The sequence below is a fragment of the Polypterus senegalus genome, chromosome 12, assembly GCF_016835505.1.
Source record: "Polypterus senegalus isolate Bchr_013 chromosome 12, ASM1683550v1, whole genome shotgun sequence".
In the NCBI taxonomy this organism is placed as follows: Eukaryota; Metazoa; Chordata; class Cladistia; order Polypteriformes; family Polypteridae; genus Polypterus; species Polypterus senegalus.
The window spans coordinates 91,554,008-91,576,762 of NC_053165.1; the positions used below are offsets into that span (position 1 = coordinate 91,554,008).

A 22,755-nucleotide genomic window follows, 5' to 3' on the forward strand; every position below is an offset into this window, starting at 1 on the left:
TTTTATTTTTATTTTATTTTTTGCAGAATCAACTCTCAGCAGCCCGCAGCAGGGTGGCCATGCGGCGCATGCGTATGGGCGCCGCTCTCATTCCCTACCACCTTCGCTAATCATTCTTGAGGCAGACTGAAGACTTAAGTGTCAGCTTAAGTGATAAATTAAAGAAAACGTATAAGTAATTGCAACACAAAAACTAGCTTAATCAGTTTTAACGCGGAAAGATGCAGACGAAAGAAGAGAAGAAGCGAGCCGCTAGGGTGGAGTAAAGAAGAGCCGCTCAGGATGCAGCAAGAGCATCAACCTCTAAGCAAACGAATGCTAAACGTACAGAGAAAGAGGATGAAAACTAGGAATGCGCAAGTCAAGTGTATTCACTGCACGCTATCGTGCAGTACGCCGTTACTGGTATAAAATAATTATTAAACAAAGTAATTTTCACAAAACAAAGGACTATGTATGTATATAATGCTAAGCGTTTCATGTGTCAGTCATAACAGAAACACCAAATGAGCCTCACCCCCAAACTCAACCTGCAGGCTTTTGGCCTGCAGAGGCCCAGCCATATGGATAAAAAGCTTTAATAGTATAAAACTCAAAAAGGGAAAAGAGGAACCAGTAAAAACCTCTGGCCCAAATGACAAAAACAATGTTATTTAATATTGAAGTGTTTAATTTATACAAAATGACGCACCCAGACAACGGCAATGACGTGAAGTTCCAAACGTGATGAGGTGAGGCCTCCAAAACAAGGCCAAGTAGAACCTTTACAGGCAAACTTAACCATTAAACTGCCACATATTTGGGGGGTTATTGCACCCTTGGACGGCAAATTCTTTTTTGCTGCACTTTTTAAGGAAACGTCACAGTTCACCAAGATTAGGTGAAATTTTTGTGGAACATGCAAAGAGCATCACAATTACTGCAACACTGATCATTTTACACACTGTCAATGAACTGTAAAAACTATAAAAAAAAAACTACTGTAACAATCGATTATTATATATACAAGGAGCAACTGACGCCATTGATGAAATTCAGTAAATCACCGAGCCAACTGCGCTTGAACTGGCTGCACACAAGCACACAGAAGTAAATGCTGATGCTGGCAGGCTAGTCTAGTGCAGCGGCTCAATCCCAGGGACAGTGATGCTGATTCGCTAGGGGGCGCCAGTGGTCCTGAGCTGGCTTCTCAATGAATGTATGGCACGGACTGATCAGCTGGCAAATTGCACTGGGAACCGACTATAACCAGTTGCGACGTTCAACGGATGTATGTCACTGAATATACTCGGCTCTGGCGTGCTGGCAAATTGCACTGGGAACCGACTATAACCAGTTCCAGTGGTTTAAGGGTTAAGAGGCTTACATTTGACCAGCTTTCCCCTGAACTCTATCTGCAGGATACACTCTGAGCCCTCCCCAAAATGTGCAAACAAACAGACTGCAATGGACTACAAAATCCTAAACTGCAATCCTGTTAAGGGTTTACATGACCACATAATCAGATAACTCTATCCGTGTTGACCCAGTTTCTCAGGGAACACATTTTTGGGTTTCCCTAGCTGGAATATGTTTTTTTTTTAAATTGGGTTTCAGTGAATAACCAGGGTATGAAAACTAGAATTACCAGAGCCTACGAGAAAACTCATAAATCCAGCCCACTTTCAATCCATTCGCACCTCTCCATCAGCGTCTTTTGTCCTGTAAATGTGCAGATTAAGACAAGCAGCCTGCTATTTCATCCCCCACCATCGCAGAACGTTCACTAAGTTTTCCCAGCTCATGCCTTGTTTGATTATATGGGAGTGAAGTGCTGGAGTTTTAGAGTGGAAATAATAGATTGTTATTTGAAACACACACATTTCATGTGTGTTTCGTTTCTACAGTAATCTGTGTAAACACATTGTTAAAACAGAAACTCTTTCATATTTTAGTAATGTTACAAAATGTAGGCGTAAACTATATAATGTGTGAAAGCTGAAGTCCAAAGATCAAATAAACACTTTCACAAAAGCTTCAAGGAAAAGACAACAGCTTCCGTGATGTAGAGGTAAAATTTGCTGACTTGTAGTTAAGAGTTCCTGGTTCGATCCTTTCTGCCTCCTGTATTTGCTGTTTTCAGGAGTGAGCTGCTCTGATTGTTAATATTATACAGTATAGAATACAGTATATATACAGTATAGAAACACACTGAATGCTAAAGTAAAGCACTGCACGGGTTACAGGCTTATAAAGGCATGGGGGCAGTAATCAGAGGGAGACCCGTCCCCTTTGGCTCAAAATTAAGACAACAAGGAACACAATGTAAAGGACTAAATACAAGAAAACGAATATCATTCATTAGCACAAATTAATATACAGAATATTGATTAGTACAATAAATATAGAAAAGGAAACAATAACTTAAAGACTGGAAAAATGGAAATCACACTTACCCGCCATAACACTAATGGCTATAAACACATTTGATGCTCATTCAGTCAATTTTCTATCTGTGGACAGCATAAAAAAATTCTGTTTCCAAGTCCCGATGCTGATATCCTTCTTACTTGGCACTAATAGCTATTTAATCAATCAGATTTAAGCAGTTTATAAGTGGACCTGATGATCGTAGTTTGCACTGGAGGACCAGATGCTGTGAAGGGGTCTCAATGCCAGCTTCTGGTTTGCTGCAGTTGTTTCAAATGATTACTGTGGGAGAGATTGGTGATAGATTTTAATTAAAAGTATTTCTTATTTGAGCTTCCCATTTCTTAGAAAGAAAGCTCAGTAAATAGAACTTCTTTCCATTTTCAAATTTTCATTGTTTTTTTTAACTTTTCTTAGAAATGCTCCGTTCTTGGGGATAAGCTTTTTGAAAAATATGTGCTTTGTCCCCCACAAGAATGTGACCTAAACTGCAGTGGCAAATTGAAACCTCCAGTCTTTACAGTCTTAAACCAGTGATTGTAGTATGGAGAAAGGAGAACCAGCTAAAAAAGTTACAAGGACGATGAAAGAGAATTGCAGACTTTATAAATGTTTATGAATTAACAGATTACTCTCAGAAACTGGCTGTGGCTTCGCCCCCAGCCCTTTCTTTAATATACTATTTTCCCCACCCCTATTTGCCCCAGTGATTGTTGCACAAGTAGTGTTGCATAGCAACTGACACAGATGGGAGGGGGCTGAGGCAAATTACAGGCAATGGGTAGGGCTGGGGGTGGAGCCTAATCCTGCTTCTGAAGGCCACCTAATTTCCCTAAAAGGTGCTGTAGACACACCCACCTCTCCACAGATATAATGTCATTCTGTCATGTGCTTCCATAAACAAGTGTAATTAAGAGTAATATTTAGCATATAGGTGAATATTTTGTTTTAATTAATGTCTAACAAAATGTCATTTTAAAGGTAAGCTGGTAGTAAGGGAAGTTAGATATGCCAGTTTTTATTCAGGTTATAATGATCACTCAGCAGATCAGGCAGATAGGAAAATGAAGGACAAGCAGGTTTATTATCTGGCCGGCTAGCCTGAGGGAATACAGGTGGCTGGATGGAAGATGAAAGGACATGGATCTGACTGGCAGATGGACTCGAGGATGCTACGTCTGGCTAAGAGGGAGCTAATGCAAAACATGCATCCCCACTGCCACATGTGCAAGAGGCGTGTCAAGGAGCATTAAGACAGACTTAAATTGAGGATTACAGAGCCATGCCGTTTCTTTGAGTCTTTGATGTCCCATGCCCACTTGGGCATATCCCTCAGTTCTGGAACGTCGATAGTCATGACTGAGATGGACCAGGGTGAATGAGCAGACATGTGAGACTGTTTCTTCCACAATAAAGCAGAGTTTATTAAAACAATGAGAATAAAATGCTCAAAATATGCCAATAAATACATCTTCTTTAAAATCTGTGCCATTAAAACAAGTGCTGTCTTAGATTACACCATAAGGTGCTCAGCAAATAATTCCAATAAATATGTTAAAATCACACGACTAAGAAGTAAACACTTTCTGTTCTCTCACTCTATTCCTCTTTAGGACTTTTTGGATCTCAATCACACAGCCCACAACATCCTGGACCACCATCCCCAAACTGCCACCCTTTTTAGAACCTGCACTTCACAGGGTGCCTTGCCCCTCTGCAGATTCTGCTGCATCTTTATCCTCCCGCCTTCTGCACATTCTCATGGTCTCTCTCGCTCCATTTCTCAGCAGATGTGATTACGACCATGACATGGAACATCCTCAACAGCTCTCTTGTCCTCAAGCCACTTCCACAAAGCTCCTTTGGCCTCCCCTCATAGATAGATAGGAAAGGCACTATATTAGATAGATAAATATTAATTTTCATATAGTAGGCAGGATAGATAGATAGGTTTTCATTTTAACCCTTTTTTTTTAATGAGTGCCCTGTTTGTGCTGCTAATTAACTTCTTGTGAATTTGTTTTAATTGAATTTCATTTTTAAGATTTGCTCCCCTGAATTTCTTCATCGTTCCTCTGAATTGCTTCATTTCTTTCCTTAAGTGAAATGTGAAGTGAGGGAGCCAACAGAAGACCAACTAAGTCAGGGCCTCAAACTCCAACCAATTTCACTCCAACCAGCTGCTTAATGAGGTGCAGATTCTTGTCGTTAATTACACCCGTTCTTTAATTCCGTGGTTCGTTGATGCTCTCCTGGTGCAATAGCAGACATTTCCAAAAACTGTTGATTTTCTCTTTTCTAAGATCAGACTGTTAGAATGTCTTGTGGACCTGAGCAGATCGACATTCCTGAGATCTTCATCTTTCTTTATTTTTAGATATTGTATGATGGACACCAGTTGTTTTGGCTCATTTTGTATCTCATTATTGTTTTGCTGCTAATTAAGGAAAAAGAAACAACGAAGGGGTCTGAGTCTTCAAGAGCAAGTCAATTAAAATGAATTCAAAAGAAGTTAATTAGCAGCAAAAACAAGTCACTCATAAAGAAAGGGGTTAGAATGAAAACCTGCAACCACGGTGGTCCTTCAGGAGTGGAGTTGGGGACCCTGGTGTAGCAGGCAAGATTAAAAATAGATAAGTGATAGATAGACAGATAGATATTAATTTTAGTATAGTAGGCAGGATAGATAGATAGATAGATATTAATTTTAGTATAGTAGGCAGGATAGATAGATAGATAGATAGATATAGATGGTGTAGTAGGAAAGATTAAACAGATAGATAGATAGATAGATAGATAGATAGATAGATGGTGTAGTAGGAAAGATTTAATGGTTAAGTTGACAAGAAAGGCATTTTATTAAATCTAGATAGATAGTGTTGTAGACAAGATTAAAAAGTTAGATAAATTGACAAGGTATTTATTATAGATAGATAAATATTAATTTTAGTATAGTAGGCAGGATAATAAAGATAGATAAATGATAAAGCGCAGAGTTAACAAATGCTAAGGCTTTTGCCGTTGGCTCTTTAAAGAGGTTTTTTCATGGTATCTAAGCTCTGTATATATCTTCTGAATAAGATGTCATTGCTCAGGATTGCCTCACTTTTATAGCTTCTGGTCAGTTGCCCTTAGTGGACGGGCATCTTCTAGGAGCTGCGAGATTTTAATTTTAGTATAGTAGGCAGGATAAGATAGATAGATAGATAGATAGATATGAAAGTCACTGTTTCACAGCTCAGCAGTGTCGAGCCAGGCCACTTATGGACCCTCCAGGACAGCCCTTGGTTCTGTTCCCTTTAACTATTCAGTATGGCTGATGCTGCCTATCCTGTCCCCCACTCTCTCTCTCTCAAACATCCCTCTGACAAGCAATCGTTTCATTCAAAACAAAACTTGGTCCTTCTCTTACCTCATCGGCACTAACACAATGCTTTTTTGCCTCTCGAATATTTCAACTGCTGTTAAGTGGTAATCTCTGAATCCGTTCACCTTCTCATCTTGCACCAGCATGAGTAAAGCCAATGGGATTCTCTAAAAAAATCATTAAAATCCCAATTACTAAGACACCCTCACAGATTTGTCTTACCACAGAGATTCTTAGCTGCATCACTCATGCAGAAAGCTGCTCCATCCAAGGGCCATGCCAGACCATGTTGGACCAAAGCTCAACCAACATACTAAGACAGAGAGTCACCAGGTAGCCTAAAGAAGGTAAGCTGCTCATTATCCAGGTTGCAATCATATTATTTTTCCAGCATTTTTACTCATTAGAAAATTAAGGTTAATCCATAAATTAAGGATGATTTATACTTCTCTATCGAGCCTACACTGTAGTTACCGTTGTAGCTTCAGCTAAGGCATTTTATACTTCTGCATTGTGCCACTCAGCAGGCAGATGCCTGAACACTAGTTGATGGTGCTTGTGGTACACAAGGAAAGCTGATATTTCGACAAACTGACTGTCTTTGTAGCTCTGTGATGAGGTATCACATTAATGTGTATATTTTCTAACTTCTTCGATATGCTCCATATTTACTTCAGAGCAATGGAAGATAAACTGAAACAATTTTCAGGCCCAAGTGGGTCAATCAGAGTCATAGGGGTCTGTGTAAGGTCCTCTTTGACATGACACAAAGTCACGTATTTGAGGTGGTGCACATCAGGCTAGTGCAGAAGTATAAGTCAGCTTGAAAAAGTAACTTCCTGTCTTGCCTGTTCTGGTACTCTCTCTAATTGCCTAGTGTTACAAATGCAGAAGAAAAGAAGATGTACTACACTGGAATAGCAGTTAATCCTGACAGCATGGTTAAAAAAATGGGATTTGGGGCATTCTGTTATGGTCTATGTAATAAATATTATAAAAGGAAAACTAGGGTCACCTTAGAACCCTACCATGACAAAACAGCATGATACAGTATCTCATACTTCTTTAATTAAAGTTACTGTAATAGATCTGCTTTTTACATTATCACACACGTGCAACTGGGAGGCAGCTAAAGGGCCTGAATAATAGTAGTACCACACCAGACCAGGGGGTGGCGAGCTGCGCTTACTTTCTCTCAATCCTCTGCAGACCATCCATGGGAAATCCCACTAGGTCCCGGCGCCATTGATGACATCACTTCCTGTACAGGCACTATTGATGATGTCATTTCCAGTTCTGGCACCATTGATGATGGCACTTCCAGTCCCTGATGATATCACTTCCAGTCTTGATCCTAGTGATGTCACTTCCTGTCCCACCCTTTAAAGCTCATGCAATCTTATTCAAAATATTTTCCTCTCTTCCAAAAATCAGAGCCCAATGAAGTCCTTACTCAAATTATTGATGCTGAAATAAAATCAGATGGGTAGTCCTAACACATTTTGCTGGGACAGTGTGTGCCATCGCCTTCGCTAAGAGTCCTAAATTGCCTGCCTCTTACTTGCAAAAATGGAACACCCCATCTCGAAAACAGTGGCAGAAGCAACAACATCCCCTGCAGCAGCAAAAGAGTTCAATGAGACCAAACCCAGGGTTAACAGCATTGGGACGTCTTAGGGACAAAGGAATGACCCTCTGGTCTTTCACTCTCACTTAGGATGAAAGTAAAAGAATCAGGCAGCAGTGGATGAACATGTCTGCTGGCTTTCACATTGGGATGAAATTTCATTATGTGTTCGATATCTGGGCAATGTTAATTATTTGGCATCCCTGTGAATTCTAACTATATCCTGCAGTACCTGACGTCTGCCAGACAGGCACTTTCCATTAATTTAATTTTATTTTTTTTAAGATCCGTTTTCATTATTTTGGTTGTTTTTGGGAACCATTCCCAAAACACAATCCTGATGTGACTAGCAACTAGAGGTAGGAAATGAATGCAACCATCCTTTGAAGACTGTAACTTTGTTCTTATTTAATTAAGATGTTGTTGGCTCTTGACCTACACTAAGGTGCTATTTTTACAAGGCAGTCTGTGCTTACTTAGACAATACAGTGGTGAGGTGAGTTGGGATGAGTGACTCCATCTTTATAAAAGAAAGAAATGTAAAGAAAGCTACTGTGAGGTCCCAGGGACAAAATTGTAATGGGATAGATAGATAGATAAAAAGGCACTATATGATAGATAGATAGATAGATAGATAGATAGATAGATAGATAGATAAAAAGGCACGATAGATAGATAGATAGATAGATAGATAGATAGATAGATAGATAGATAGATAGATAGATAGATAGATAAAAAGGCACTATATGATAGATAGATAGATAGATAGATAGATAGATAGATAGATAAAAAGGCACTATATGATAGATAGATAGATAGATAGATAGATAGATAGATAGATAGATAGATAGATAGATAGATAGATAAAAAGGCACTATATGATAGATAGATAGATAATAGGCACGATTAAAAAGTTAGATGAATTGACAAGGCATTTCCCCTAATCGCACATGTGTGACAGCAGTAAGATACTCCATAGTTTGAATGGCCGAAGAGGCAGTGAGATCTTCCCCATTACATCTTAAATTGGCCACACAGTACTCCCATTAGCTTGGGATGGGGAGAGAGTGTCAGTGCATGAGAGGGGAGGCGAATGACTTGAAGGAGTGGGCTGCAAGTTTTACTCGTATCTCTGCTTCTTCAGATTTATGTAGGCATACATGTTATTGTCTCACCGTACATGAGCACATACATAGTCACCCATCAACACAGAGAAGCCTTGCTAGAGACGGAATGAGTGCTAAAGGAAGAAAAGCAACAGTTAAGTACTTGACTTGTGGGCTAAAGTGTCACAAGAAAATTAGGGGCCAGTTCTTATGGAAGACTTTATGACGCACCAAGGAATCCCGACAAATATTCACCTTAACCATTAGATGGCATTAGGAAGCCATCTGAGAAGGACTGACTCAGCAGGAAGGGCCATCACTGTGCCAGTGAATCACTGAGGGTGATTTTGGGAGTACACTGTTTAACTACACCCAGGCCACAGAATTAGATGTCCCCCAGCCCATGACAAGACAGCTCAACAGTCACAGGTATTATGATTAGGACAGGAACTGCTCACTGAAGAGGACAGGCTATATGAGGTTGACCTGCCATTTAAGTGTTAACTGAGGCATGGAAAATGCAGGAACACCTGAGTCCATCAGAGGCAGCCATGGAACTTCTGCATTGAGCATATGACCCTGAAAAATAGCTCTGCAGACCATGTGGAAGTGGCCTTGGGCCGGCAATATAAAGCTACCTCAGTTGACATTGGAGATGAGATGAAAAGTCACTGGCGAGGAACAGAGGCCAGAAGTGAGAGAAAGAAAGAGTTGGAGGGTGGCAGTTATTTTGTGAGTAGTTCATTTGTTTATCCCTCCATCACTTTTATTCCAATGAAGGTATCTATCTATCTATCTATCTATCTATCTATCTATCTATCTATCTATCTATCTATCTATCTATCTATCTATCTGTTATATAATTTTATTATATAGTTATATAGTTTTAATTGCATCATTTCTTTTTTTAGAGGATGACTGGTGATATTTTCTTTTATAAACTCAGGAAAGAATATTTTTATTTCCAACAGATGTGAACATGGTAGCAGGTCACTAAGAACTAATAACTAAGGAATATTGCTAAGACCCTCGTCTATCATTCTATTATACACTAGCTGTCTAAGATGGGTTGAAATCTGAATAATCAATGTAGACCTCAGTATTAATGTTTGCAATACACAATCTTTTGGAATGTATTCAGTAATACACACAGTAATAAAACACACTCCATTTGTCATTCCAACAGATGGCACTTCACAAACCTTTGTAGCAATGAAATGCCTGACTACAAATGTTTGCGATGATTCCATCTGTCTTCTATCTATCTTGCACTATGTGAGTGAGTTTATGTATATGTCTGTGAGTGGGCATATAATGGACTGGTGCTCTGCCCAAGGCTGTTAACCCCAGTTTTGCTTAACAGGCTCTGAACCCTGAGTTGGACTAATTCAGTTTGAGAGGATTAGGATTTTTCATGTTATTTAAATTTATAGATTGAAAACAGGTGGCACGCTACCACAGGGATTAGGGCTACAGCCTCATGAATTCAGAGTCCTAGCTTTCATTTACCCATTAGTTGTCTTTGTGTTGTTTGCATGGGCCCCCTGTGCCTGTGTGGGGTTTTCTCCCTGGTTAATTGATGAGCCTAATTTCCCCCCAAATGTGAGCAAGTGTGGGTGTGCGTATGTGATCTGCTATAAACGTATTGTCTGACTTTGGTGTTGCCAGGTTTGTACTCTGTACTGACCAGAAACTCTCCAACCCCTGCATACCCTATGTTGGATTAACTGGCTTTGACAATTATACACTTTTGGAAGAAACTAGAGAGTGAAGTGCCAAAGGATAGATAGATAGATAGATAGATAGATAGATAGATAGATAGATAGATAGATAGATAGATAGATAGATAGATAGATAGATAGATAGCCATTAGAAGACAAAGTGACTTGTGACCATACAGGCCAGGAATGTGGCAGTTGCTCTACAAGTAAACCACAGTATGAATTATAAATGACCCCCTCCTGCCAGCGCTCGGCCCACAACTAGGAGTCAAGTCAGGCTTACCGGAACAGCGGCTGTGCAGACAGTTGGAGATGAAATGGGTGTTTTTTTATCCTTTGGGTATTTAAAACTGAGCAAATGGATGAGGCAGTCCATTGAGGACAATGTAAGTCCTAATAATACTGCACAGCTTTATTTTGTTCTTTTATTTTTATCTTTTTTTTATGCTCAGATATCTTTTTTACTTTGATTTTGATTCATTACAGGCTCCAAATGTTTTTCAATTTGGGAAAGGAGTTACCTCTAGGAGGTGCCAAATTACAATACATAAGAAAGTACAGATGTTGAAAATAAATATTAATATATAGATAGCATATTGTGCATACACAAACAAGTATATGCACTTTATAAATTCAGCATATACACATATCTATCTAAAATATAACTATCAATTTATCTAGACTTTTAATCTTGCCTACTATACCATCTACCTATCTATCTATATTTTTAATCTTGCCTACTATACCATCTATCTATCTATCTATCTATCTATCTATCTATCTATGCATCTACCTATCTTTGGCAAAGATCAGCCTCGACACAGACAAACACACAGACTCAGAAGTCCCAAAAACACACACATTTATTATTTTTCTCGTCCTTTAGCACAACACGATGCACAAACTCACAATGCTCAGTCCTTTCTCTTCTTCTCTCTTTCTTTACTGCCATCTCCACTCCTCTCTCGCAAGCTCCGTCCTCTGCCTTCCAACTCCGGCTCCTCAAATGGAGTGAGGTGGCCTCTTTTATACCGCACCCAGAAGTGCTCCAGGTACTCTCCGGTCATCTTCCGGCAGCACTTCCGGATGTGGCAGAAGTGCTGTATACCACGGCTCCGGAGCTGTCTAGGTGCCCCCTGGCAGTGGCCACGGGCCCCAGCAGGGTTGAGGCTGCCATCTCCTGTCCCGGGGGAGGTACTGCTGTTGACATGTCCTCTTCGCTGGTTCTCTCTTCAGAAGGGCGTTCCTACTACCCGCCCATCTGCCACAATATATATATATATATATATATATATATATATATACTCCCCCCTTAATGCCACGTATGCCCCTTTCCTCATTTGCTATATATTGCCTTTGATTCCTGTATGTCTAATCATATAGTGGTTGAATAAGGAACAAGAAGTCTATGGTAGAAATGTTGGAGCGCCTTCCTGGTTTAATCAAATGAAAAATAAAACCAAGAAGAAAATGAGGTGCTTTGTGGTGCAAGATGGAACAGAAACGTCCTCTGAAATCAAAGGAGCCATCAGGCTTTGTAACGAGGTTTTGTTAAGCCACCAGATAGGCGCTCTGTCCTGACTACGGTGTGCAATTTTCTGAAAGTAACGCCTCCTTCCAGCCGCCTCGTGATTTATAGGTGGGGGAGGGACTGGAAGGGGCGTGGCCAAATGTCCTCACTGGAAGTCTTCTCAGCACTGTAGCGCTGAACCGCAGATGCTGCATATATTTGATTTAACTACGTCATGCAATAAGTTCTGTTTGTGACAGTGGAGCTATGTTCAGTACCTTCTGGATGACACTTGGACCTCTTTCTCCATGCTCTTTGCTTGTTCTGGGATAGAAGATGCCATGCTAGAAGAAGCAGACACAGACACTGGCTGTAAGACCCAACCGTAGGGGTCAGCAGCCACACACACTGACAGGGTGTCACTGTAGAGATGAAAATTAATCAAACACGCAGCTCTCAAGCCTACACTGTGTACGTAAATACAGTATGGAAATAGAATGTGTGGTGGTCGGCTGGGGGCTGTGCCCAGTCACGACACCTGGATGGACCAGGAGAGGGACTGTGCCTTCCCAGGACCATGAGAGGTCAGCCGCCCTGCCTGGTTTTGGGGGTCACTGCCAGGGGGTGCCCAGATGATTGTGGAGCCTTGGACGTTAGCACTTCCGCCACACCTGGAGGTGCTGGCGGAAGGAATACCGAGGACATCCCGGAGTGCGTCCGGGTGCTCATGCGGCACTTCCGCCACACCAGGAAGTGCATCGGAAAGCACCTGGAGCACGTCCGGGTGAGAATAAAAGGGGCCACCTCCCTCTAGTGGAGAACTGCAGTCGGGAGGAAGAAGACAGAGCTCGGTGGAGAGGAGTGGAGGCGGTGAAGGTCCGTTGGAGGGCCGTTGAAGAGGGTGTGTGGTGCAGGGGCACCGTGTGCTGTGTGGACTGTTTTTTTAGACGTTCAGGTGTCTGTCTGTCTGTGTCCTGGGTTGGCTTCCTCAAATGATAGAAGGAATACACACAGCAAAAGAAAACCATTGTTATTTCCAGATTGCTCCCATTGTTTCATTTCTCATATATTTTTCCAATAGAAAATAAATCAAAAATGAAACCTGCAGCTCTAATTTATAGCTGGCAGTCCTGTCCTCTCTATTCCATTATTAATTTTCCTGTAAAAGCCAGGCACTTCCAGCCACTGAAGCAGTGCCAGCCTCTCGCCCGCCCCAGTAGCACACGGAAGTCGATTCTAGTCCAGTGATTTATGTAAGTTTGATTGGAGGCCTGGCCGGTGGTGGCCCTACATGAGCCTCAGGCAGTCTTTTCATTTTCCTGTGGTTTTGAACAATCAGCCGCTTAATTGCCCAGTCGTGGACAGTTTGGGGAGGATTTTGTTTATTGTTGCTTTGATCACGTTTGCTGCCACCACTGACATTGCTGCCTACATTGACAGCCTAGTCATCCTCTGGGCATGGCCAGAATGTCTTTCATCATTGTAGCTCACTCCATGTCAAGACGAGTGGTCCCTTTATGTGACACATTGCCATCAGCTGTGCTGTGACTGTGGCAAAACCTAAGCATAACCCATCTGTCACTTAAAAATGTATCTCCTTCTCTCTCAAGCTTGTTCTTGCACACATGTGGGAAAGTTTGGATTCACTCTGAAACTTTCAAGATGCTGGTATTTGGTGTGTGGAGCCAACTGAGGACCTGTAAGGTATCACACTACACCCTCCTATGTACTTGTGCACTGATTAGATCAGCTTGCCCTCTTCTCTGAAGACACCCATAGAACACCTCCGTATGAAATCGCCAGGTTCATGCAAATCTGCTGCCTGCAATGCCCTTCATTTTACAAACCGGCAGTAGGCTGACGTATTTCTTGAGAACGCCGTTTCATTTTGGCCATTTTTGAACCCAGAATTGAACTTTAACAATAGGAGTACCTGACAACCTAATGAAAGGCAATTTATCCGCTTTATTGAACAGAATAAGAGGTTTCAGCAGTTCTAGCGCCATTACAAATGTTTCTCTAATAACAAATTAGCATTTAAACTTGATTAATTAAGGATCAGCTAAGAGAGTTTAGCATTAGGACAGTGGAGCAAATGGCAGCTGAAAATGGGCCTTTGCAGTCAAATGTGAATAAGAAATTATAAGCCAGTCATTTTAGGCAGTAATAGTCATTACAGTAAAAGTAATGCCTTGGCTATATTTTTAAATCAATTTAATGGTATCTTGATAAAAAAGTAACAATTCCCATTTCAGCTGCGCTACCTAGCTAAATTGAAATCTACATAATCAATGTAGACCTCGGTATTAGCATTTGCAGTGCCCCATCTATTAGGATGTATATAGTAATAAAATGAATTGCATTTGTAATTCCAACAGGGCCTGCATCAGAAACATTTGTGCATAATGCCATTTGGTATGGGATTCATAGAAGAAGTGTTAATGTTTGTGATGTGCCATCTGTTGAAATGACAAACTCAATGCATATGCCTCTGTTATATGCCATTTGGTATGGGATTTGTAAGACTAATATTGATATCTGTGATATATAAACTGTATATATATATATATATATATATGAACAAAAGACAAAGCGCATGCATGGTTGGGTTCCTGAGGGATGCTGCACCTAACGTGCAATAGTAAAAGATTGGTTGAAATGCAACAAAATAAATTAATAAATAAATATCAAAGTCCGTTGTTTCTCAGCGAGGGTTCAAATACAAGCTGCCATGAGGTTAAACGAATGCACACTTCAAGTGATGGGATACTTACAAACAATTTGATCTTTATGAAACGTTTCCTTTCAGTGAATCGTGTGTACTGATTTTTGAGCACAAACAAATCAATTCAGTAGAGCACAATGGTTACAGGAAATGCTAAAGTGCGTGAGAGATGCCATCAGCCTCTAATGTTTAGATGTATAAAGTGCATGTGCTGGCCTGATTCACAATTCTTTCTAGTTAGAATTAAGTCATCATCAGGTGAATGAGAACTCTGTCAGTCATGATCCTCTTGCTAATCACATAAGTACAAGAGAATAACAACAAATTTATATTAGAATGTATTGTTTGTTTTGTGGGATTTATATATACAGAACATATAAATACAATATTAAACCAACAAGTTTATGCTCCTTTGAATATTCAACAAAATAGTCATGCAAAACTGAACCTTATAAAATTATTCTTATTTCTAACAATGATGTGCTTTAAACTTTACTTTAGCACACACATTTGTGGCTCTGTGAATGAACAGAGCACATATCATTCACTGTGTCTTTCAAGCTCCAACCTAACCATTACCCGAGAACGAGTCAAACAATTCTCGTTCATTTGATTCGTGGATAAGTCTTACAATTCTCAACCAATTCATTCAAGAACTGAATCTTTATCTGAAAATGGGTAACACATTTCTCATTCACTCGTGATTCTGTAATCTAATATCTCACTTTAATTATGAATTTGAAATGTACTATCATGCTTTGTGCACTGAAACAGGTCATATCAAAGTCATATTAATTTTCATTATGTTATATATAAAATGTATGAGTTATTAAATTATATATTTGTTATGCAATCACAGAGACCCCCAGCACTTCATCTATGCATCAACTGCTAACCTTTTAAATGAATTCAAATGAAATCAAAAGAATTGATTTACTCAAATGGGTAATTAGAAAGCATCGAGTCAGAAAAGGAAACTGAGATGTCCATCGCTACCAACTTCAGGATAAAGAGTGCTTTAATCTATCTATCTATCTATCTATCTATCTATCTATCTATCTATCTATCTATCTATCTATCTATCTATCTATCTATCTATCTATCTATCTATCATATAGTGCCTTTCATATCTATCTATCTATCTATCTATGTATATAGCACCTTTCAAATCTATCTATCTATTATATAGCACCTTTCAAATCTATCTATCTATCTATCTATTATGTAGTACCTTTCAAATGTATCAATCTATCTACTTATTATATAGCACCTTTCAAATCTATCTATCTATATATCTAATTTGTATGTGTGTGTGTGTGTGTGCGCGTGTGTGTGTTTGTAAATATTTATGTATGTAAATAAAATACTCTCTGCTGTTATGCACCTAAACAGTCTGAAGCACATTGCTCTCCTTTTCAGTTAGCCTGGTTCACCGAAAACTATCTATCTATCTATCTATCTATTATATAGCACCTTTCAAACCTATCTATCTATCTATTATATAGCACCTTTCAAATCTATTATATAGCACCTTTCAAATCTATCTATCTATCTATCTATCTATCTATCTATCTATCTATCTATCTATCTATCTATCTATCTATCTATCTATCTATCTATTATATAGCACTTTTCAAATCTATTATAAAGCGCCTTTCAAATCTATCTATCTATCTATTATATAGCACCATTCAAATCTATCTATTATATAGCGCCTTTCAAATCTATCTGTCTATACAATACAATACAATACAGTTTATTTTTGTATAGCCCAAAATTACACAGGAAGTGCCGCAATGGGCTTTAACAGGCCCTGCCTTTTGACAGCCCCCCAGCCTTGACTCTCTGAGAAGACAAGGAAAAACTCCCAATAAAAACCTTGTAGGGAAAAATGGAAGAAACCTCGGGAAAGGCAGTTCAAAGAGAGACCCCATCTATCTATCTATCTATCTATCTATCTATCTATCTATCTATCTATCTATCTATCTAATTTGTATGTGTGTGTGTGTGTGTGCATGTGTGTTTGTAAATATTTATGTATGTAAATAAAATACTCTCTGCTGTTATGCACCTAAACAGTCTGAAGCACATTGGTCTCCTTTCCAGTTAGCCTGGCTCATCGAAAACTACCTGAGCTGAATGTAATGAGACAGTGAAAGGGAGAATCAGTTATCCTCTATAATTAAATAAGTGTGAGATTTTGCAATATTGTGTGTGTACACTCTCACAATCACTCTCATCAACTGAAGAAAGGCTGGTTTAGGGACACGAGTCAGTCTAACATGCCTGAATTTTGACACAGCAGGAACATCCAAACATATCACAGATTGTGAGTGTCCACGTCAGCAAATCAAGTGCAGGCCACTAAATGTGTGAGGGAGGTGTGCTAACTGCTGCACCACTATGCCATTCACATTTCTTTGTATATATATATATATATATATATATATATATATATATATACTGTATATATTTGAGCTTTATTCTATTTTTTTTTAATGTGTTGAAAGTATACAGTATTTGAAATGTACAGAATACAGTATTAAAACACACAATTTTCCATTTTCATATGTCCGAGAAAATACTCAGTGCCAGTTTGCTGCATGGGTCTTCCAGGATTATACCCCCAAAGACTGCCTCATTTCTTCTGGTAGGCTCTTGCAAGACATTTGTTAGTATTTTCAGCTCACCTCCTCCAATGTTCCTCCCTGTCCCCTAGCCTTCAGACCCTTAGAGGAGGAGCAGCGGCAATGGGGAAGAGATTCAATCAGGGCTTTTTGGAATCCGATTCTGTCAGCAGGGACCTATTATTGGTAGGGTTGTGGATAATGCTGATTCCAAGTCCAGCGATGACCCCTGCCATTAATTTTCAGTTTTCATTTGTGAAACTCGTTTTTTTGTCCCAGGAGGTTAAGCATAAAGTCAAAGGGCAGATTCGCAAAGCCACCCCCGCTCCTTAATTCCTGAAATAAGATTAGCAGTGCCGGTATCAAGGAGCACCGCACCACGTTTGTCCCTGAGGACCTTGGATGCTATTAGTTACATCTTCGGATCCCTCCCACAAAGGCTTACCCTGGCCGATGTCCAAAGACTGGAGAGAGCGTCACCGGAGAGAGAGAGAAAGGGAGAGAGAGAGAGAGCGAGATAGAGAGAGAGAGTTGAATACGAGTTAGAGAGAGTAAAGGAGCGAGGCAGCATCCGAGGCGCGAGGTGCGCAGAGTGCGCGTGCACGTGTGCTGGTGCCGATTAAGAAAGACAGACACTCGCGGTCCCTTTCACTCTACGCTGAAGACACACAAGGCGGCTCAGCGGACCCGATTCACAATGCAGCAGCGCTAGAGAGGAGCCCTCTACCCCCTCCCCTCCCCTCCCTCCCCCCGCCCTCTCAATTAGGAGTCCTTCGCAATTTTTTTTTTATTTTTTTTGAGGGGGGGAAACGCGACTTGGTGTTGAGTAGTGCCAAGAGGTAAAACCAAGTGCCCCTAAGGCTGGCATTTTACGGAGAGAAGCTGGGGCCAACATTGGCCTTGGACAGGAGGACACGAGGTTCAAAATGACTGTACCGTTGCTAAAAATTGGAGCTGTGCTCAGTACTATGGCTATGGTCACCAACTGGATGTCTCAGACTTTGCCTTCACTGGTTGGGTTGAATGGAACTACCATATCCCGTGGTGGGACATCGGAAAAAATTGTAAGTGTCCGGGACAACTCCGAAAAGGTGGAGGTGACGGGTTCGGGTAGGGTGGTGGTGTTTGCATCAGAGTGTCAAAATGTACCTGTTAACGAATCAATTGGGGGAGGTTTGGTGGGGAGTCGTTTTTGGCTTCGGATAGCAGACAGGTCGATTTGGTCTTGGTATTGCTTTGGTACTAACTTGGCATTTTGAAAAGCGTCATGTTTTGTAAAGAGTCTGGGAACTGATGAAGAGACATTACGGATCACTCACTTGTAGGGTGCAGGGGAATGAGGGGCGTTACGTGATTGGCATTCCTTCATTACGTTGGCATAGATTTATCATCATTGGAAATGTCCAGAGAATCCCACCTTTGCCTTAAAGTGTTAGAGGATTAACATTTGGATTAAACTCGCATTCGGACCGCCTTATCAATAAACAAGTAATGCCTGGATGTGGCGGGCTTAGGAAGGAAGCAAACTGCTTTTACAGAAAGAAAAAAAAATCTCACTTACAATCCAGAGTTCCTTCTTAATTTATTATCAATATTTTTACCTGCGACATTTTTATTCTTTCATTTTTACCGTAAGGTTTTATCTCAGTAAATAATGTTCCTGTTGAATTCTGGCGCCTTTCATTCCATGGGCTGCTGTTAGTTTTCTTATTCTCCTTTTCATTGGTGAGATGGGCTTTTAAGAATTGTTAGAGGCAGTGAGTACCGAAGGGAAAACTGGGGAACATTTTTGGAGAGGTAGCCTTCAGTCTTTTGTTAATGGGGGTTCATGGATTATTGGGGGCATAGCATACTCTTCAGAATGAAAGATGTGACTCTCGGAAGTTTTTCAGTAAGCGTGTGCATGCGCGCAGGATATGTGTGTAGCCGGTGTATACGGCAAGTGGGCAGCGCGTGTGCCCTCGTGTGTTGGTCTGTGGGCGAAAGATTGGCAGCGTGCGCATTTAGGCATCCGACCGCGAACTGCACAAGCATCGGAGTGTTAATGACTTTGAATCTGCAAGTGTGCGTATGTGTATGTGTATATAAGGGGGTGTGTATGTGCGCAGCTAGTGTGGATACTGAACATGCATATCCAGTTGGATTGTATACTGCTTATGGTGGGCCATATCTTTGCATGTCTGAATATTTTAATAATCCCGTTTTGGATCTGTGCATGAACTCAACCCGAAATCTTATGTCGTGTTAATTAACGTAGCTGTGGAGGATACGGAGATAGCGCGCGTGTGTTTGTTAATCTGAAATTGGGTATGGAAGAGTACTGCAAAACCAACACAGTTAAATTAATTATTATTATTATTATTATTATTATTATTAATAATAATAATAATAATAATAATAATAATAATAATATTTATTATTATTATTATTTGTATAGTGCACTTCACTTATTGGATGATGAGAGCGCTGTAATTCAGTTGTAATAGTATAGATTATAATTGGCGCACATACAGTATAAATGATACATTGAAAACACCACAGTTAAATATACTGATATATATATATATATAAAAGGAGGTACGGTGGCGCAGTTGGTAGCGCTGCTGCCTCACAGTTAGGAGACCCGGGTTCTCCCTGTGTGGAGTTTGCATGTTCTCCCAGTGTCTGCGTGAGTTTCCTCCGGGTACTCCGGTTTCCTCCCACAGTCCAAAGACATGCAGGTTAGGTGCACTGCCGATTCTAAATTGTCCCCAGTGTGTGTGTGCCCTGCAGTGCGCTGGCGCCCTGCCCAGGGTTTGTCTCCTGCCTTGCGCCCTGATTTGGCTGGGATTGGCTCCAGCAGTCCCCCGTGACCCTATAGTTAGGATATAGTGTATTGGATAATGGATGGATGGATATTATATATATATATTTGACTGTGATGTTTTTGTATAGCGCACTTCACTTAGTGCGTGCGCAACAGCGCTGAGCGCTGTGAGTTTGTTATATTATCGGCTATACTACTAAATACAGAACTGGTGCATATATAAATGATACGTGGAATGCATATACTCTAATTCACACACTTTTAAGGGTTACTTTAAATTTTGCAAGCGTGATTTTCCCCACTGGCGATTGCGCACGCATTATCATCGATCTGCTCCTTCCACAATGTGCGCCCGCCGTATTGCTGATATGCGTGAACCGGCTAAGGACCACAGAGCGTGTGCGCCTGCGCCTACTTGTACAGGTAGCTGTGTAGATGGACACCTTTATGCGTGCTCCGCTTGCTGGTATAGTTTCACTTAAAGGCTGGTAAACTGCTCCTGTGTGTACGTGAGAATGGCCCAGCCTTTGTTTTAACAGTTCTGTATCTATTGGAAAGCATGCCCGTCTCCAGGGGGTCATTTTGTTGAGCTAAGCCCCATCCCCAACATGTCACGCCCCCATCCACCTAAGCTATCAGGGATACAGTTATTAATTGTTGGATTTTTTGGGATTTTATCCCACTCTACCCCTCCCTCCCCATACCATTTTTGGGACTTTATCCCATTCTGAACCCCCACAGCTCCCCCTTTCCCATTTTTGTCTGGACTGTTGCAAAGCATTTGGTGACCTTGATGTCGTGTGCATCGAACCTTCCGAAGTGCCAGCCGACAAGTGCAAGTGCATTTAGGTGGTACCTCCATCCTTAACACTGCATGTGCAAATTGGCAGTTCTCTGCGTGATTAATTGTGCATCTGTAGGAAAGTCACACATGGGTAGCGCGAAAGACTGTAAGCATATGGTTAGTTTTGAGGCACAAATGCATGTATATGCTGTAGTAAAATGAAGGGCTCTAATGTGGCACTCCACTGGGTTGTGTGGTTCCTCACAGATCCATGAATTGACAAAAGAATCATTTAAGAGTTCTTCCAACCATCCATCCACCATTTCCTAACCCGCTGAATCCGAAGACAGGGTCACAGGGGTCTGCTGGAGCCAATCCCACCCAACACAGGGCACAAGGCAGGAACCAATCCTGGGCAGGGTGCCAACCCACCGCAGGACACACACAAACACACCCACACACCAAGCACACACTAGGGCCAATTTAGAATCGCCAATCCACCTAACCTGCATGTTTTTGGATTGTGGGAGGAAACCGAGCCCGGAGGAAACCCACGCAGACACGGGGAGAACATGCAAACTCCACGCAGGGAGGACCCGGGAAGCGAACCTGGATCTCCTAACTGCGAGGCAGCAGCGCTACCACTGCACCATCGTGCTGCCCATTTAAGGGTTCTTCACATATGGAAATGAGTTCCTTGAGCTTTTGATATGAGGACAAAACAGAAATGTTTAATGTGTAGTAGGCCACTGGCAGATCATGACATCTTGAAGTTAGCCTGTATTATAGTTAGAGTCCTCCTAAAGCCATGCAGTGTATTTCACAAATCCCTTATAATCTATTCATAGAGCATGTTATAGTGAAATAACTCAAGGTTCTTTTTTCAACCTCCATGTGGACTCAAAAACGGTTCCCCTACGGCATTGCTCCGAAGAACCACTTTGACACCATTGCTAACAGATCAAGAAGACCCACATTTAACCCGCGTTATCAAATGCAGCTAAAGTCCCTGTAAAATCCTGAAGCCACTGGTGTGTCACCAATCTCTTATCACCTGTTCATGACCCCTGTTAAAGATCTAGATAAATCAAGGTTCTTTTAGGACTCTTCATATGAGCGGTTCTTTTGGGAAGCAAATCTGGTTTCCCTATGGCATAGCTCTGAAGAATCACTTTGGCACCATTGCTACTTAGCAGGACACTAACAGATCAAAGTTAGCACGTGTTAGCGAATACAGCAAATGACCTGGTAAAATAATATTTCAGAAACACGTTATCAAATATTCATGGTATTTGTTGAACCTGTTACAGATCCTTATAAATCAAGGTCCTTTCTAGATACCTTCATGTGGATTGCTTCTCTTCAGAACCAAAAAATGGGTTCTCATCACTCTGATGGATCACATTGGCACCTTTACTTTTAAGCAGGGTGCCTAGCAGGACACTAACTGTTGAAGAAAACCTGAAGTGAGCCTGTGTTATTGTGGGCACCAAGAGACTGTTAAAACTGGGAGCCCCCTGGTATTTCTCAAATCTGTTCTCATCTATCCATGGGTACTTATGGAGCCTGTTATTCATCTAAATAAGTAAATGTTCTTCCTGGAATATTCATGTGAGAATGAAAAATTGTTCTTCTATGGCTTCATGCTGAAGAACAACTTTGGCACCTTTATTTTTAAGAGTGTATAAAGCAGGCATAACATAACCGTCTTAATGTGTGGGCACAATGGTACTGGCCGGGGAAGCCCAAGGGCATAGGGGCCCATGATGTTTCTGATGCCTATGTATGTTTCTCTTTTTCTGTCAAAACAGGGGTCCCAGTGCACTACTTTGCCCGGGGGACTATCGTACTGTTAAGACGGCCTTGAGCAGGACACCAACAGATGAAGGAAACCTGAACTACATCTGTTATTATTGTATACAGCAAGATTGCTTTCAAATCAGGGACCCATTTGCATTTCAAAAACCTGTTATCTTCTATTCTTGGAGCTTGTCATACATCTAAATAAATTAAGGTTCTTTCTGGAACCTTCTTATGGCTGAGACTTTGCCAGCTGTCATACCACCTGCACCT

The 22,755-nt window shown here is 40.9% G+C and overlaps 1 protein-coding gene across 2 annotated transcripts in view; it reads left to right on the top strand.

Annotated features, from left to right (window-relative positions):
* The window catches only part of olfm2a (olfactomedin 2a), a 515,218-nt gene that overhangs the window by 228,044 nt on the left and 264,419 nt on the right, over window positions 1-22,755 (top strand). Inside the window, exon 1 of one of the 2 annotated variants that reach the window (XM_039772892.1) lies at window positions 17,638-18,156. The exons of the other annotated variant lie outside the window; for it this stretch is intronic. Within the exon in view, the coding sequence (XP_039628826.1) occupies window positions 18,019-18,156 (138 nt within the window). The 5' untranslated portion in view covers window positions 17,638-18,018. Of the gene's footprint in view, window positions 1-17,637; window positions 18,157-22,755 lie in introns of those variants that run through there. 2 annotated transcript variants of the gene reach the window in all.